The sequence below is a fragment of the Astatotilapia calliptera genome, chromosome 1, assembly GCF_900246225.1.
Source record: "Astatotilapia calliptera chromosome 1, fAstCal1.2, whole genome shotgun sequence".
Classification (NCBI taxonomy): Eukaryota; Metazoa; Chordata; class Actinopteri; order Cichliformes; family Cichlidae; genus Astatotilapia; species Astatotilapia calliptera.
Genome location: NC_039302.1, coordinates 5,630,843 through 5,649,083, shown reverse-complemented (window position 1 = coordinate 5,649,083; position 18,241 = coordinate 5,630,843). Strand labels below are relative to the sequence as shown.

At 41.7% G+C, this 18,241-nt stretch overlaps 1 protein-coding gene across 2 annotated transcripts in view; it reads left to right on the top strand.

Moving 5' to 3' along the window:
- The window catches only part of samd4a (sterile alpha motif domain containing 4A), a 73,796-nt gene extending 56,646 nt beyond the window's left edge, over positions 1-17,150 (top strand). For both annotated transcript variants that reach the window (XM_026153809.1, XM_026153898.1), the window contains 2 exons: positions 3,174-3,257; positions 13,935-17,150. In XM_026153809.1, coding sequence (XP_026009594.1) covers positions 3,174-3,257; positions 13,935-13,963 — 113 coding nt within the window. In that variant the 3' untranslated portion in view covers positions 13,964-17,150. The remainder of the gene's footprint in view (positions 1-3,173; positions 3,258-13,934) is intronic.
- The last annotated feature ends 1,091 nt before the right edge of the window (positions 17,151-18,241 follow it).

Here is an 18,241-nt window from a genome sequence, read left to right as displayed (position 1 = left end):
TAACTCTACCAGAGTGCCTATTTCGGGTCACTTTTGCCAGTCCAAGCCCGGGTAAAGGAGCAGGGTTGGAATTGTGACATTAAAACAAACATTAATTGCTAAAAGAAATTTAATTTGTAGTTCTAAATAAACTCTAAATGCATTTAAGATGTTTTTTACTCACTTTGTCTCTTCCACAATGTTATTTCTCTCTCCAACAACAATAGGTTACAATTAGATTAGCATGACCAATTATGCAAATTAGGCGATGACGTCATTTAGCGACTTCTAGGACAACCAATAGCGATTTTTCCTTACTGAGGAGTTGGCAACACTGCGCCCAGTTAGCTCCTAGCATTTTTTAACAGCTCTGCCTCCTTTTCGACTACCGGGACAATGGATAATCCGTATCCGCAACAAATTTTTGCTTTTCTCCTCAACAGAGAGCATTCCCCGATTGAACAACGGCGCCGTAAAATAAGAAGAATGGTGCCTAATGACAGGGTTAATCATACAGACTTTATAATATGTCACGTGAAGATTCAGCAGCCAGATGAAGTGTTTACTGGCAATTGACAGTGATAGCGGACATTATCATCACTTTTCCAACAATCCTCTCCACACAGACCAGCATAAACACACTCGATTATCACTAAATCAAATTTAACACACGTATGTAATGACGCTAATTCAGTTTACAATAGGGTTCATTCGCTCAGTCAGCAGGTGGCGGTATCCTCGTACACTGGGGAGTACACTGCCATTAAATGAACAGAAGAAGAAGAAAACCCCTGCACATGCGTGGTACGCATCAGGTAGACCCGATTTGTACGGTCCGACTTTGCACATGCGCAGTAAGGATCGGGAGTCCCGATCTGTCACTATCTTTTTATTTTTTTGTTTTTGTCTACATTATATTAAATGTTTTGTTATCGGAAACATTTTAAGATATACTTGTTATTCTTAACATCTTAACAGGTACTCTGACCTGTAACTATCGTAAAATGCTTCGACCGGAGGTAGACACCTTTCGCGCATGCGGGGTACCGATCGGGTTTCCGGTACGGATCGGGTAGTGACAGACCCTGTGCACGAGAAAATGCTAACTTCCTGGTTTGAGACCGGATGTAGGGTTGTACATTCCCGGTAGCTTTACTTTGCAGTCAATCGCTACTGCGAAGATATGCTCCAAGATCATGTCCAAAACTCAAAAACGGAAAGATCGCGTTAAATTACAAAGAGCAGAAGGTGGGAACACTCACCACTGTTGTCATAAAAAAAATGTAATGATCAATTTTGACGTTTAAACAGTTTAGATCGATCAGTTGTTTACATCACTCAAGGAAAGCAGAGCTGCGTTACAAAATCAGAAGACACATCGTCCACATTCAGAAGCACATCTCTGTATAGTGACTGGTCTTATGATTTAAACAGGCAAATGTTCAACATTCAAACTACAGGTGAAGAATAGTCAAACTAGATGTCTCCTCGTTATGTCGATATCAGCTAGTCAGGTACACACCCACACAGCATGTTAACAAACTGTGGAAAAAAAGCCACACAAAAAAATTATGATTGCTGGTAAGGGTTTCTATACATTAGCATTTACGAAGGGTATGTTGTGACTTACCTTCAAAATTACAGTGGTCCCTCGCGGTTCACCTTTCACCTCACTGTTTCGCAGATTTTGTAGTGCATCACATTGTGTCCTGCGTCCTGATCGGCTGCAGACGATCTCCTCCGTCACGTCTCTCCTGTACAGTACAGAATCGCTGCATCGATCGCTAGCAGTACTGATTGAAGTGCAGTACTGTATGTCGACCATGTCAACAAAATGTTTTGCACCGTCAAAAAATAAAATTGGCTACTTGATTTCACTTATCGCTGGTTATTTTTAGAACATAACACCCGCGATAAACAAGGGACCGCTGTTTACAGATACTGAGAAATATAACATTTGAATCTTTCTCTTTTGCTCTGAGGCGCAGGGGAAACATATCGACAAGTCGATGAACATCATTTACAGATATGTTGGGTAAATGCCCAAGACATCTATAGAAATGTAAATCGCCGCTTGATTCATTAATTTGCTTAACTTGTTTTGGACCATAAACAAGGCGCTAATAGGACACCGGAAACAAAGCTCCCCACAGGAGTTTCCACACCGGAAGTAGCATATGCTATTGGCTTCTGGCCCTTTAAACTCTGAGCGGCTGTAACTTTGGTTTCTTTTGGTCAATTTGCATGATTGACACCTCATTTTAATCGTTTGAGCCAAACGATTAAAATGTAACAATGTAACAATGCCACAGTAACAATGCCACGTTCACGTCACTTCAACCAATCAGACGTTGCAAGGCCAAAAACCACGTCGGCCCGAATTTACTGCATATGACGTCTGTCCAGTCACATGTCTGTAGGTGGGTCTAAAATGGAGGTTGTCAAAGGAAAACAGCTGTGATGCGGCTAGTTAGGCGTGGTAACTGCTGATAATCACGTGGCTACCGGCGAAAGTAACTGAGGAAATCGGGATGGTAAGCCAATTTCTGTCTTATAGAATTTGCGCCGCTGTGTGGGTTTTTTTGTGGTCTTCTTTGGCGGCTCATTCAGTGAATTTTGGTCAGAGTGTGGTGAAACTTGGTGTTTGGAGTCAGTAATAGCTCTGGAAGATAACTAGCCTTTCGTTAGCCGGTTATATGAAGTCTGAAGAATTTCTTGTTCGGTTTCGTTTGTTTAGGGGACGTCTGCACATTTACGTAACTGCTCGTTTAATCATGGTTTGTTTTCGGTGTGTTTGGTGGTTGTAGAAATGGTTTATATGACATTTTAGCTGAGATTCTGAGGTTTCTGTGGATACCACACATGTCTGGACTTATATTTCTCACCCCGTGTTATAACCGATTAAACCTGATCTCCTCCTTTTTGCCCCCGGTACCGGGGGCATGGGGCTTAAGTGGCTAGGGACTAAATGGTTTGAAGTGGTTGCTAGGTTCCTATTTAGGCTGCTAGACACAAAATTTGCTAATACACAGGCCCTTGGGTTAGCATGCTAAATCTGCAACATATCTGTTTTGTTTTTTTTTTGTTTTGTTTTTTTAATAAATTGCTTCCTTCAGGAAGTCAAGTTGTCATCTGTTTGTGCTCGATGTTTTCACTGTTGTTCTTGATTTCAATATGTTTTTGTATCTGCACAGATCTTCAGTTACCAGTGACAGAGCCAGACATCAATAATCGCCTTGAGTCTTTGTGTTTGAGTATGACCGAACACGCCTTGGGAGGTATGTTTTTCACCGATCCTCATATTTAACTGTAAAATACAATGCTGTGATATGAAAAGCTTAGTTTGGCTGAGGACAAGAAGAAGAGCCTTTTATAAAGAAGTGCTCTAATAAGCTGCATAATCAATAATATAACGTTGCCCAATGAAAGCTGTGAAATTTCCAGCGCAGCATTGTGAGCTTTAAGGGAAGGTTTAAAGTGGATTGTAGTTGGTGGATGCAGTGGCTGTCAAAGTTCCCTGTTTCTCCTGTGATCTAAAGAAGCGCTTAATGAATCCAATCACAAATTTTCACGAAAGACATTTTAAGCGGCTCAGTTAGCTGAAGTTGTTATTTTCTTACTATGTTCAGGTCATGTTCTGTTTTTGACACAGGAAGCAGTAATCAGTAACCTGTTTGTGTGCAATATTATCTATTCTGTTTCTGTCATGTGAGAATTGGAACAAATAGTAAGCAGCACACTTTTGCTCTTTCTCAGATTCTATCAAAGTCAGATAGCTGGTGTCTTACTATGGCTTGATCTCCTCAATTGATTTTAACATTGATGTAGGACCTGATTGACCCTTCCCAACACTGTTGGCTTTTAGAGCTTTAGATTTTGACTCCAGACTTGTTGGAACACAACAAGGATTTTTCAGATGCTTTTGATTTTGAAGTTTAAATCTGGCAAGATAGGTCCAAAAAATGCTAAGCTGGGAAACTGACAGCGACTCTGCAGTAAAGTCAAGTTCATTTAAGACGAGGGAGATAAATGGAATAACCACAGTATTTACAAAAAAACCAAGTTTTAGCAGCAGCTTTCGCCAGTATATTATTAGATATGAGCTGCTGAGCAACTTGGAGCGATGTGACTTTTTGATCCAACTCATTAATTCCCGAACTGTGGGCCACAGCCTCCTAGTGGCCTGCTGAAGTAACACAGCTGTGCTAGAAAATGTTGTTTACCATAAATTCTTATTTTTTATAAAGGTTTCAACATTTTAAAATAAAAAAAAATAGGACTACATAATTAATAAATAAACAACATTTAGTTTTAGTGAGTTGGCAGTCTGAAATTCAGGGATGGCTGATCGAATCAATCAATACTGTAGTTTAGCATGCCAGAGTGTTGCTGTAAACATTATTTTTAATTGATGCCTAATAATACATGTAAACGCATAATCTAACGATATGAACAGCTTTAAAAAAAAATGTTTATAATGATGTGGCGCTTTAAATGCTGATCTTAAAAAAAAAAAAAAAAAAAAAAAAAGCCATGTCTTGTACATTAAATGAGCTTGTAAATGTGTCAGTACTGTACAGGACTGTAGTGGATGAGACCTTAATCAAGTCAGACTGTTGTTGACCTGGTTGTGGAAACTATACTCGTATGTACAGTGAGTTTTAGTCTCGTGGCCAAAACTCAGCTGAAGTGAAGACAGTGCTTCTCAGTCCTCAGCACAGAACGATGAACAAGTGTTGCTTTATGCTGCCGTATGTGTGTGTATGTTTATGTATAGCAGAACTGGGCATAGCAAAAAAAACGAGTGCATCGACCTTTAAAAGATAATAAATAAATAAATAAATAAAAATGCCCTGTATATTAGAATTTTTACCTTTTTTTTTTTTTTTCTGTTTTCTGAAACATAACTTGGTAACTTAACTCAAACCACAGGAAGTGACCTAAAATGTTTGATGGCATATAGAAAAATATGCTGACTTCTGGCACACAGATGGCCTTTTTTAGACAGCCTGGACTAAAATGAACTTTGATTAAACTGCCTCTCGACAAGTGTTCCTTCTCAATTTGTCATGATGTATATTCCCAAACTGCACAAAGTAAAATTGGACTAAAAAAAATGCAAAAGTGTACACACTTCCATCAAGCTGCTTAAGCCAGTGTTACTTTAACAAGCCCAGGCTTAAAGGCCTTTGGGTCAATTATAAAACAAAATTCAAGGATAGCTTAACCGTCATAGTTTTGTTTAATGCAGTATATTCTCCCCTTTGCGACACTATTAAACAGCAGCATGCGAGGACATTAGCCCTAACCCTTTCTCCTTTTCTTTTTTTCTTCTCGTGGAATTAGAAATCTCCACTGGTGTGCAGCTTGATAACGTTTTCTTCCTCAGCCAAACCAGCAGCAGCAGGTGTCAGACTGTTGTTTTCCTCTGAAAGGCTCTATCAGTATTTTGACAGATGTGTTGTTTTCTCACCATGACAGTGTGAGCCCTAGCCCCCTTGCTGTTCACCGAATTAGCAAAGCTTCATGCTTTCAGTTCAAATGAGATGACATCATTATTCATAGCCCAGAGTCACAAGCTCCACTACACAAGTAGCTGGATCAGAATTAGATTTGGTACACATAAGAAGTCAAATGGCTGTTTTTTGTTTTTTTAATTTAGTAGAGGGATTAACAGGATGGAGGGGCATAGCTATGTGTTTATAGCTAGCGTGGTTTGATTGTACTGATTTCTATGGTGTCACGTTCAGAAATGATAGAGAAATAAATTCTCTAGAATTCTGTAGACTTGTGTGAACTGGTCTAGAGAATGAAATATATAAATATATGAAATATATAAATATATGAAATATATAAATATATGAAATATAAATAAATAAATAAGTAAATAAGTAAATAAGCAAGTAAATAAGCAAAAAAATAAATATATATATATATATATATATATATATATATATATATATATATATATATATATATATATATATATATATATATATATATATATATATATATATATATAATTTTTTTTTTTTTTTTTTTTTTTTTTTTTTGCTTATTTACTTGCTTGACAAAGTACACTTCCAGGATAGACGGAGGCCATTTTCTAATCTTCATCTGCTCACATATAGCAGCAGTTCCTAATTTTTTGAGGACAGGACAACAACACACGCTTACTACTTGAAGAAAGTCTTTTTTTTGTACAAAATATTCCACAACTAGGGTTCAGAGAGGCATTACTGCCCCTCCCACACACACGCAGACACACAAATGCGAGTCCCTGTCTTGCTACCTCTATCACTGCTATATATATATATATATATATATATATATATATATAACACATATAACACAACACCCAGCATGCCCCTGCGGGCGGTTTATCCTTCAAGCTCGGGTCCTCTACCAGAGGCCTGGGAGCTTGAGGGTCCTGCGCAGTATCTTAGCTGTTCCCAGGACTGCGCTCTTCTGGACAGAGATCTCCGATGTTATTCCCGGGATCTGCTGGAGCCACTCGCCTAGCTTGGGAGTCACCGCACCTAGTGCTCCGATTACCACGGGGACCACCGTTACCTTCACCCTCCACATCCTCTCGAGCTCTTCTCTGAGCCCTTGGTATTTCTCCAGCTTCTCGTGTTCCTTCTTCCTGATATTGCTGTCATTCAGAACCGCTACATCGATCACTACGGCCGTCTTCTTCTGTTTGTCTACCACCACTATGTCCGGTTGGTTAGCCACCACCATTTTGTCCGTCTGTATCTGGAAGTCCCACAGGATCTTAGCTCGGTCATTCTCCACCACCCTTGGGGGCATCTCCCATTTTGACCTCGGGACTTCCAGGTTATACTCGGCACAGATGTTCCTGTACACTATGCCGGCCACTTGGTTATGGCGTTCCATGTATGCCTTGCCTGCTAGCATCTTGCACCCTGCTTCCTGCTTTTATGTGCTGGATTGTCTCTGGGGCATCTTTACACAGCCTGCACCTGGGGTCTTGCCTGGTGTGATAGACCCCAGCCTCTATGGATCTTGTGCTCAGAGCTTGTTCTTGTGCTGCCATGATTAGTGCCTCTGTGCTGTCTTTCAGTCCAGCTTTGTCCAGCCACTGGGAGGATTTCTGGATATCAGCCACCTCCTCTATCTGCCGGTGGTACATACCGTGCAGGGGCCTGTCCTTCCATGATGGTTCCTCGTCTCCCTCCTCTTTCTTGGGTTTCTGCTGCCTGAGGTATTCACTGAGCACTCGGTCAGTTGGGGCCATCTTCCCAATGTATTCTTGGATGTTCGTTGTCTCATCCTGGACTGTGGTGCTGACACTCACCAGTCCCCGGCCCCCTTCCTTCCGCTTAGCGTACAGCCTCAGGGTGCTGGACTTGGGGTGAAACCCTCCATGCATGGTAAGGAGCTTTCTTGTCTTTATGTCAGTGGCTTCTATCTCCTCCTTTGGCCAGCCTATTACCCCAGCAGGGTACCTGATCACGGGTAGGGCGTACGTGTTGATGGCCCGGATCTTGTTCTTACCATTCAGCTGACTCCTCAGGACTTGCCTGACCCTCTGCAGGTACTTGGTGGTTGCAGCTTTTCTAGCGGCCTCTTCATGGTTCCCATTTGCCTGCGGGATCCCCAAGTACTTGTAACTGTCCTCTATGTCTGCAATGTTGCCTTCTGGTAGTTCAATCCCCTCAGTTCTGACTACCTTCCCTCTCTTTGTTACCATCCGGCTACACTTCTCCAGTCCGAACGACATTCCAATGTCATTGCTGTATAGCCTGGTAGTGTGGATCAGTGAATCGATGTCTCGTTCACTCTTGGCATACAGCTTGATGTCATCCATGTACAGGAGGTGGCTGACAACTGCTCCGTTCCATAGTCGGTATCCGTAGCCAGTCTTGTTAATGATCTCACTGAGGGGGTTCAGGCCTATGCAGAACAGCAGTGGGGACAGAGCATCTCCTTGGTAGATCCCGCACTTGATGGTGACTTGTGCTATGGGCTTGGAGTTGGCCTCTAGTGTTGTACGCCACATCCCCATTGAGTTCCTGATGAAGGCTCTTAGGGTCCCATTGATCTTGTACAATTCTAGGCATTCCAGTATCCAGCTGTGGGGCATTGAGTCATAGGCCTTCTTGTAATCAATCCAGGCAGTGCACAGGTTGGTCAGTCTGGTCTTGCAGTCTCGGCTGATTGTTCTGTCTACCAGTAGCTGGTGTTTTGCGCCTCTGGTATTCTTGCCAATTCCTTTCTGTGTCCCGCTCATGTATTGACCCATGTGCCTGTTCATCTTAGCCGATATGATGCCTGACAGGAGCTTCCATGTAGTACTGAGGCAGGTTATTGGTCGGTAGTTGGAGGGGAACGGTCCCTTCTTGGGGTCCTTGGGGATCAGGACCGTCCGACCTTCGGTTAGCCATTCCGGGTGTCTCTCGTTAACTAGCAGCTGGTTCATTTGTGCTGCCAGACGCTCGTGGAGTGCAGTCAGCTTCTTCAGCCAGTAGGCGTGAACCATGTCGGGCCCTGGTGCTGTCCAACTCTTCATACTGGAGACCCTTTCTTGGATATCTGCCACTGTGATGGTTACTGGACCCTGTTCAGGGAGGTCGCTGTGGTCTGCCCTCAGATCCTCTAGCCACTGAGCATTGCCGTTATGGGTTGCATCCTTCTCCCATATGCTCTTCCAGTATTGCTCCGTCTCCAGCCTTGGTGGTGCTGTTCTCTTATTGTTCCCTTGCCACTGAGAGTACACCTTTGCTGGTTCTGTGGAGAACAGCTGGTTTATTCTCCTGCCTTCTATCTCTCTGGTGTACCTCCTCAAGCGGCTGGCCAAGGCTGTGAGTCTTTGCTTGGCAGTTTCCAAGGCCTCAGGTATGGACAGCTTGCTGTATTTCTTAGGCACCTTATTTGTCTTACCTTTCTGCAACTCCGTTAGTTGGCTAACCTCCCTCCGTGCTACTTTGATCTTGCCCTCTAGCCTCCTTCTCCATGGAGGGTACTGCCCCTTGTCGCTGTTCAACTTGTAGCCAAGCATCTCACTGATCACTGCTGCCGTATTGTAAATCAGCTTGTTAGTGTCGGTAATCGTGGTTGTAGGTATTGCCCGTAGTGCTGCATTAACATCATCTAGCAGACCTTCTGAGGGTACTTCACGTAATCTTGGTAACCGGCTACGGGGGATCCAGGTTTCAAGCTTGGCCATGATCCTATTTTTCAGGTCAGTTCCTCTCACACTCAACGATCCTTCTCCTATCGCACTTGGGGCTATGTACCCAATCTCGGGTGGGGGTGATGATATCGCCCCCCTGACCTGGGGTCCTGACTCCTCCTTGCCGTAGCATTTGTGTTGTACCTCGTCAATCTCTAGCTGTGAGAGCAGTCCCTTCTTTCGAATGTTGGAACACTGAGCTACTAGTTGTTTCGCCGTCATTGTGGATGTTGGGTATCGAAGAATCCATAGGTCCCTCATCCTATTCATGTAGCCCCTTCCGCCGGGGTTACTTGTGTAGTAGCATTCCAACAACGCCCTGTTTTCGTCTCTTGCCCACCGATGCCTTCTTGTTCCAGTAGCCCACTTTTCGTCAGGGTGCCCTGGTTCCTCAACACCTGACGCGGACCTTGTTGATCCGGGCGACGTCCGAGCCGGCATGCCTTCATATTTATCTGTCTCGCTCATGTCTGCGGTAGGCTTGCTTAGCATAGGGGTTCTAGCCTTAGGACCCTTACTGGATACAGACGCCCCAGGCAGGAATCGAACTTGCGATCCTCTGTTCCAAAGGCGTGTAGTCTAACCACTACGCTATCCAGGGTTCGTATGGGTGCTTGAAATCCTTGAAAATACTTGAATTTTAATGTCGTCTTTTCAAGGTTTGAAAAGTGCTTGAATTTCAGATGTGGTGCTTAAAAGTGCTTGAAAATGTAACTGTATTTCATTCACAATAAATAACTATCTGATTGAAAAGTTTTCTTATCAGATAGAGAAATAAAATGAGTCGCAAAATGTAAAAGCAAAATTCCCCCTACCCCTGGGCTGCCTTGCGCCTCTGTCTGTTTCAACGTGTGACCCCAACCCTCCCTCGGACAGGATGAGTGCGCTAACATACCTGTAGGTTGCTGTTTTAATGAGTGTTGATGAAAAACAACAATGGCAGTTTGCGCTCTCCAGTCGCATGATAGGTGAGTAAATAATTTTCCAGTATACGTACGTTACACGTGTTATTTTTTTAAAATTATGATTATTATTATTAGCTATCAAACTCGCTGGAGAGATGATTGAAATGCACTGAGTGTGATGCAGTATGGCAGCGCTATTATGGAATATGCTGTGAACTTAACACATATCACTGCTAAGTAATGTTAGCTAATTTACTCAAGTGAAAGCTTTAAACACTAGCCTGATACATAACTAGCTAACTTAAGGCTTTCTAATTAACCCTCTGGGGTCGAGGGACCCAGAGTCTCCATTTCAACTTAGGTTGAACGTGCGGACTTCAAACTATATACCAGTTTTAAAATTGTGCTGATAGGCCACGTAAAACCGATGGGGGGGTTTTTTTCAGGTTTTTTTCTGAATAACACAGTGGCGTTTACTTCGGGAAGAAACTGTAAAAATGGCGTTTTCTAAGGAGAGCGCTAGCAAACGCTTTGCTTGTGAGTGAAAAAAGACAAAGAAAAAACACTCCTTCCCTATTTGCGGAAAAATGTACCATGTCAACCAATCAAAAATGATATGGCAACATGTGGCATTTGGTTGTTTGGGAAGAGGGGGAAGTTTTAGGAGAGAGAGAGAGTTTTGATACGTGAGAGATTTGTGACGTTTACCGTGTTTGGAGTCTCAAGTTAATCTGTTGTCTTGTGTAGCTGTTGTTTTGTTTTGTGTGTCAGTTCTACTAGTGATCGTCACAGTTGCTGCAAAAAAGCCACCAAAGGCAGGTTGCAGTGTAAACGCTGAGTGACACACCTGCTGTCAGACCTGCAGGTTTATCCCTGTGCTGTTCTCATCTGTGTTATAGTGGACACAAACTATTTTTTGGAGTGGCATAAATAATTTGTGTGCTTTCTATTTGATGCAGAGCACCTGATTGTTCTGTAAATAGTTTTAAATGGTTATATAAAAAACGTCTGAGCCTTGGCTGCATTTTTAGGTGAATAGTACCATATAACTTTGTTGTTTGCAAAACTTGTGCATATTTTTAAAAAATGTACAATTTCTATTTGTATTTTAAGTTATGAAAATGATTCCTTAAACATGCTTGTGGTTTCTACAGTCAAAAATATCACTTTCTACTCGTATTTTAAATTTTGTCTGAATTTAGATAAATTGTGCTGATACAGTTTGTCAAAATGAGTAAATAACAGATTGGCAAGATAAACAGTTTTTAAAGGTGAAATATAGAGGCCAAATCAAAAGTAGTCAACAACGGCCAATTACACCCTGGACCCCAGAGGGTTAAAGGCTAAAAGCAAAGTTGTCACCAAGTACTGTTTATATTTCTATGTATTTCTGCAGCTTTTTTAAGTATTAACTTGGTGCGTTTGGGTGAAATAATGGTAATATGAGGGACCGAGCCATATGGTCACAAAGAATAGCCACTTGTTTCTGTGCTACCAAAGTTCCCCGGCTTTCATTCAAAATGTGTTTATGGTCAGCACCTGCACATTAAACTACTTAAACAGTCAGTGCTGTTCTCCATGCCTGTCTGACATGTTATTAGCACAAACACTTTAAAGGTGATCATTTAGGACTTCAGCATTAATACAGACAGCAATGTAGTTAGCAATAAAACAGTTTTATTGGGAATTCACTTAAAAAACAAACATCTGTCTCCTATTTTAAGAAGCATCAATATCTGATGAGAAGACTTTTTTTCAACAGGAGAAGAATATCTCTAACAAGTTGATTTGTTCACATTTTCACATCTTAATTTTTAAGTGAAATGTGCGTTTTGAGTTTATACACTATGTATATAAGGCAACGGTTTCCTTTTGCAGTATTTTTGTGCGGTGTGTTTTTCTATGTCTTAACAGAAGGGGAGCAAAGGTGTCTTTTCACATGGTCTTACTGAGGTGATGCGAATTGAAGCATGCATTGCGTGTGGGGGGTGTGCTGGAAAAGCTTGAAAAGGGACCTTGAAAGTGCTTAAAAAGTGCTTGAATTTGACCCTGAAAAAGGCGTATGAACCCTGCCTTTCACACTCACTTTAAATTTTATGCAGGAAGACAACTGAGACAAGTACAATGAAATTACATCAGCCCGTCACAAGATACTTCTGTCCAATCACAAAGAAGAAAGTTGCCCTAATGGTTCCTTATTAATGTAAGGTCATGTTTTCTCAAATATTGTGTTTCCTCTTTTATTATTTAGTTTTGTGTTTTGTACTTCAGGGTTAGAAACAAATTGGAACGTAACAGCTCCTAAACCCCATCAGGCTCTCTGTTGTTCAAATCAGCTTCATCTCCAGTTACTTTATATTGCAAAGACCCTACACTGGGGCTGGGCCATATCATACCGTTCATGGTAATACCGGTATAATATTGGGCAACACTAAGAAAATGAAATAACGCGATAGAATATGGGTAAAACACGCATGCGCAGTGCCTTTGTTTTCATACGCACATGGCGGAAAAAGCATTTCGCCGACGGAGAATGAGAAGGGCGAAAGCGGAATGTTGAATGAAACGGATGAATCAGAATTGGTTTGTAAAAATGCTGCAACTTCAGTGGTGTGGCACTGGTTTAGCATTCGTCTGTCAGATATACAACAAAGCACTATTTTTGGTAGAGCATGCTAGCGGGCTGTCGTTATTACCGTGTTGTTTGGAAAATACGGCACACTTAAAATCAATCCTTTGATTTTTCTGAAAGTCGACAGTGCCCCTTATAATCCCGTGTGCCTTATGTATGAATTCTCGTTGTGCTTACTGACCTTGAAACGATTTTATGTGGTACATGGCGCTTGAAAATCTGTCAAATGTTTTAGTACGACTTTGCTAAGCTACGAAGCCGCACCGCTTGATGGATTGTGGGAGCACTAAGGCTATCGTAGGCAGGAGCCTCGCGGAGTGATACGTACTGTGCTTCAACATAATATTACTGTATTGTGTGTGTAACCTCTTTTGAGTTTTGTGGATATTATACATAGTTATGCTGAGGATGTCGGCCAGTTTCCACTGGAAATGCCTTTTGGTTAAACTGTCAGCAAGGAATTTGCACTGTTACATTTTATATAACTTTAATGCACATAAACAGCTGCTTGTTTAAGTGAAAATACGTAGATTTTTCTTTTTGTGATTTGTTTTTGTTTTTTTTCTCACTAATAAATTTGTGGAGTCGTAAAGTATTTTGTCTAGTGTCAATTATATCGTCAGTTATATCGTTATCGAAAATTTTCAAATGTATATGGCTGTTTTAGTTTTATGTATTATGTGTTTTATTTATTTATTTTGCTGTATTCTGTTATTCTATTGTTTTAACTTATTTTCTGTACAGCACTTTGTTCCTGTGCTGGGTATTTTAAAGTGCTTTATAAATAAAATTGGATTGGTATATCGTGATAAATATTTTTGGTCATATCGCCCTGCTCTACCCTACACTAACACAGAACAAAACCAACCATCAACCGACCTCCCATGAGCAAACACCTGGTAACAATGGGAAGCAAATCTTCATTTCAACAGGAAGAAACCTCCAGCAGAATCATGCTGAAGGAGGGGCAGCTAGCTGCAAGCAGAAAGTTAATATTTAATTTTCTCATGTTTCGTTTTGTGTCCAATTCATAAGCTGAAGTTTATCTTGGCAAACTTTGGTGATAAACCGGGAACAGGAAATGGTAGTGGTGGGGGCCTGAGGAGTCATGACTGCCTTCATTTGCACATTTGATTCCACAATCACTCTATCAGGGTTAATAACGTAATTGCTGACTTAAACTGTGATGCCTCTTCTTCTCTCTGCTGTTCCTGTTTAGATGGTGCAGATCGCACATCAACAATATGAGCTGAGGACCTGAGTGAGAGCAGCAGGACGGCGCAGGTTTGGGGAGCTCTCTCACAATCACCTTGAGGTCACCAGCCCTTTCGTTCCCTCTCCCTGTAGCCAATGGTAGAGCTCAACCAAAGGACCGGGCGGGATCCAAGATACACTAGAGAGCTGACCATCAAACCGCTCACACAAGCTATCACACTGGCACCGTCCAACGGGCTGGAAAAACACGCTTCCTGCTCGGGCAGCACACTCACAGTCACCTGTATGTGAGTGAGGAGAATGGAAAGCACCGAACGCGGCCTGGAAAGTGTGTGCAAACTTTCCCCCTTGTTCCCACCCCCCACCCTGCCCTTCCCATGGAGAGGCCAGAAGCAGTCCAGTTAGCCTCAGCAGAAGAGAGATGCTGGGCTTTGGATCAGGGCTCAGTGAGACTCTCTCTTGCCCACATTGTCTGGTCCCTGCACATTGACCACAGTTTGTGGCATCTTTCAGATCATAACAGTACCTCAGACCCAAAACATGATGAGATGAGCAGAGCCACAGGGATGCAAAAAGGAAGCTTGGGATTTCCCAGACTGGTTTCAGCAGGATCACCGTGTCCAGGACGGTTTCTTGGAGAGCTCAAAAAGGCCGCTTGCTCAGTACTGGGTGGCAACAAACCTTTTTCTTTCTATTGTATGTATTTAATGTTTACATTATGATGCTACTTTCAGAGGGTACAGAGACATTTATGAATTTCAGGTATGATTTACATAATATATTCTGTAGAGCCTTGGCTTTCTACGAGCTTTACTTCCGACGAGTAGCCATCACATTAGTTTACAACCAACATACTTATTTTTATTTTAGCAGCCAACAACAAAGATATGTTGGCCTGAATATTAATGGAGAGAAAACGAGATGGGAACTTGAAAGAGATGGAGGTAGCATGGAGAGGGATACGAGGAAGAAGGGGGATGTGGAGAGAGACACAGAAAGTAGTAGAAGAAAGAACCAAGCTGAAGTGATATTAGAAAGGGAAGAGGATGTTTAAAGGAGAGAGACATCAGAGGCAGGACCTTTGATTAGCTGGAGACGACGGAAGAAGATGATGTCACGTCTGATCGTGCCCTTAGTCTGTTCGTGCAAGTGAGTGTAGCAGGAAGTGGATTTGGCACCATCAGTTCATCCACAGCATGTACTGTATAAATGTATGTTTTTATACATATAAATATATATATTGGGAGATTAATAAGTCAGTGGGATCTGTCTGCATGTTCAGATACTGGGAGTTAGTTATTTTTCTAAAGCAGGGGAATATGCTTAAGCTGCATGTTAAAACTAAAGGAAGATTGTGAAATTTAGAGTGGAGAAGGTGGCGGAAGCAATGGGAGGCGGATTTAGTTTCCACTCAGATCTTTTTTTTCTTTTCTTTTTTCCTTTTCATGAGAGGATTGCAACATTGGAGAAATGAAACACTGTCAATCCATGAAGGGAAGTTTTCCCTGAGATCTCATTAGTGCTTACCTCCACCTGCTGGCCAGTTGCAGTCATGGCGGGACAGATGCTGAAGTCCAGGGAGACGCAGGCACTAAAGATGCCAGCAGAACAATAAAAACTCATCGGTGAACATTTGGGCAAATATCAAAGCTGGTTGGTTGCTTGTGTATCTTGGCTTTCTGTCAGTTCTGTCAGTGCAGGCCTCCATCATATGAAAATATTTTTGTTTTTATTCTAATCTCATGGTTATTCTGTGTCTTAATATTTATCCTTAGTTGTTTTGTGCCTGGACTCTAGACTTTATAGGATTAGGTTTATATTGAAATAAGCTGGTTAGGTTAACTCCTTTCCGTGCTGCTTTCAACCCAGCATGCGAGTCCTCAACCTGAAAGGTCAGCTTTGAGGTTTATCATTATTATTATTATTATTATTGTTTAGTTTATTAGTTTCTTGCAATTCTGTCATATTTCCTTTGTATCCTGCACTTGATATGATAATGTGAGACACTACAATCCAAATGTTCAAGGCTCGAGCAACGATGCTTTGCTTTGGAGTCGGATCAAACCGAGCAGACGGACACTCGTTCTCGACTGTAGCATTACAGCCTTGCTGGACAGACAGACTGATGTTGAAAAGCAAAGCACAAAAGGTGGCAACGATGAACCCAGAGACAAAAAAAAAGCTTCTGATGCCTGTCATTGACCTGTCTAAAGGTTGGAAATACCGCCTGATCTGAAGTATCCCACACACACAGTTCAGTGGCCATACAAGACTTTGTGCATGTTTTAGTTCTTCTTTCTTTTCTTTTTTTTAAATCACTTTTCAAATGTTTCTCAAAGTTTCTTGGAAACATAATCTGTTGATTACGATGGCATTAGAATCAGAATGACCCGTTTCTGGCCAATAACAACTAGCAATTTGAAATCTTCAGACTGGTTTCTGATTTGATTAGTTTAACTAATTACTAAGGTTACTTTCCAGGCTTTTTAAAATTGTTGTCCATTGCCATTAGTTATATCGGTCACTACATAAGTAGAAATTACTGGTATGTTTGGGAGAATGGAATTTAAAAACACTCTGAGTGTGGGACTTTATAAAGACAAAAACATGCATAAATTCTGATGTGGTACCTCTCTGCAGCCCATCCTCATCCTGGCCAGCTGAACATGGCTTCAGATCTCGTGATGGCAGCTCAACACTGCAGTCTGAATCTGTGCACACACACATGATCAAGTGTGTGTGATGGTATGCATGTAGTCTGGTTGCTATGACCCTGATGGACACTTCAGATTTTACTTGGTGTGGATTAAGAGTGTGTGTTTTGCTCTTGCACCCTGAGTCATGTTTATGAACAAAGGTTCCACCAAAGCGTGAGTGGGTCACAAACCTGTTTCAGCCCCACGTGGATGCCGCACCTTTGACGTGGTCATTGTTTGTTGGTGCCCCTCGCTGACGGGCAGCATCAGGATGTCATCATATTTAGACTCTTTCAGTGTCACTGCCATATGAATCAGTACTTAAAGTAGAAACTACTATTTATTCTTTTTTCCTTTCTTTTTTTTGTTGTTGCAGAGGTGATGCTCATGTGGGTGTAATATTATTTAAAATACCATATGTATTAACATGTTATGGCTGGTGACCATAAGTACATCTCAAATATTAACATAGTTATTGTGGACTGTTTTTTGTTTGTTTGTTTTTGTTTTTCTTGCTGTTGATGAACTACGATATTATTTGTATCTGTCATGTCATGTTAAGATGTTTTGGGGTTTTTTTGTTTTGTTTTGTTTTGTTTTTTTAATTTGAAGCCGAGATCAAGAACTGGTCCTTCAGATACACCAATCCATGGTCAATTAGAAAGTTTGTTGTTTTTAGCATAGATTGTTGTAGTGTGTGCGAGATCAGGAGGTAGATGGGTCCTTTGCGGACCCATGGCCTTGCAGGCCATGTCTTTCTTTGAGTTCTGTTTGGGAGAGCGAGGCTTCAAAGTTTCTGCGTATGCCACTTGCAAAGGTGGCATTGCTCTACAGTTTCCTCACTGTGGATAAATCTAATGAAAAAACCCGAGACCACATTCGACCATGTATCAGTCCAATCATCAGTGCTTTCTGGCCATTTCCTGTCTGTGGCACACAACAACAACGACGACGTACATGCACAGTAAGATGGTATACTTGGAGTGGGGTGCTACTTTTATGTGTTACATGCATTGAGTGAAAATGAGTGGCGTGTTTGTATTCGTGTTGGTGGATGTGCAGTAGTTCGGCTTGCTTTATGGCACAGAGGAGGAGGCTGTGTGAGGATTTGATGGTCATTGCTGGGGGGTTTTTGTTTTCTTTACGTGAGATGCGTTCATAATGAGAAAAGTTCTGCAGTCAGTCATGTAATCAAAGGGATTATTAAAAGGGGTTTTTTGTCAGTATTTTTATGTACTTTTATATCGCTGTGCATTTATTTTTTTCCAGAGTTATGGTTTTGAATTTAAAAAGTGCCATATTTATATGAATACTGACTGACAGCAAGTTCGTGTGATTTTTAACAAAGTTGCGCGGATTGTATTTTGAGCACAGAGCAGCATGGCAGGCCTCCACTTTCTGCTCAGCGGTGGTTTCTTGCAGCGTCTGTGGGTCAGAAATACAAGTGTGAGGACAGAGGGGCATACCTGTGAGGGATGATGGCTCTTCACGTCAAACCAAATGCTTTTCCTTCATGCATATCAGCTCTGTGGGTGTCCAGGAAGGCTTCTAGCGCTGTGCCCACTGCAGTATTAACAGCTAGATGACGCCTTGATATTCCAAAAACATTTAATGT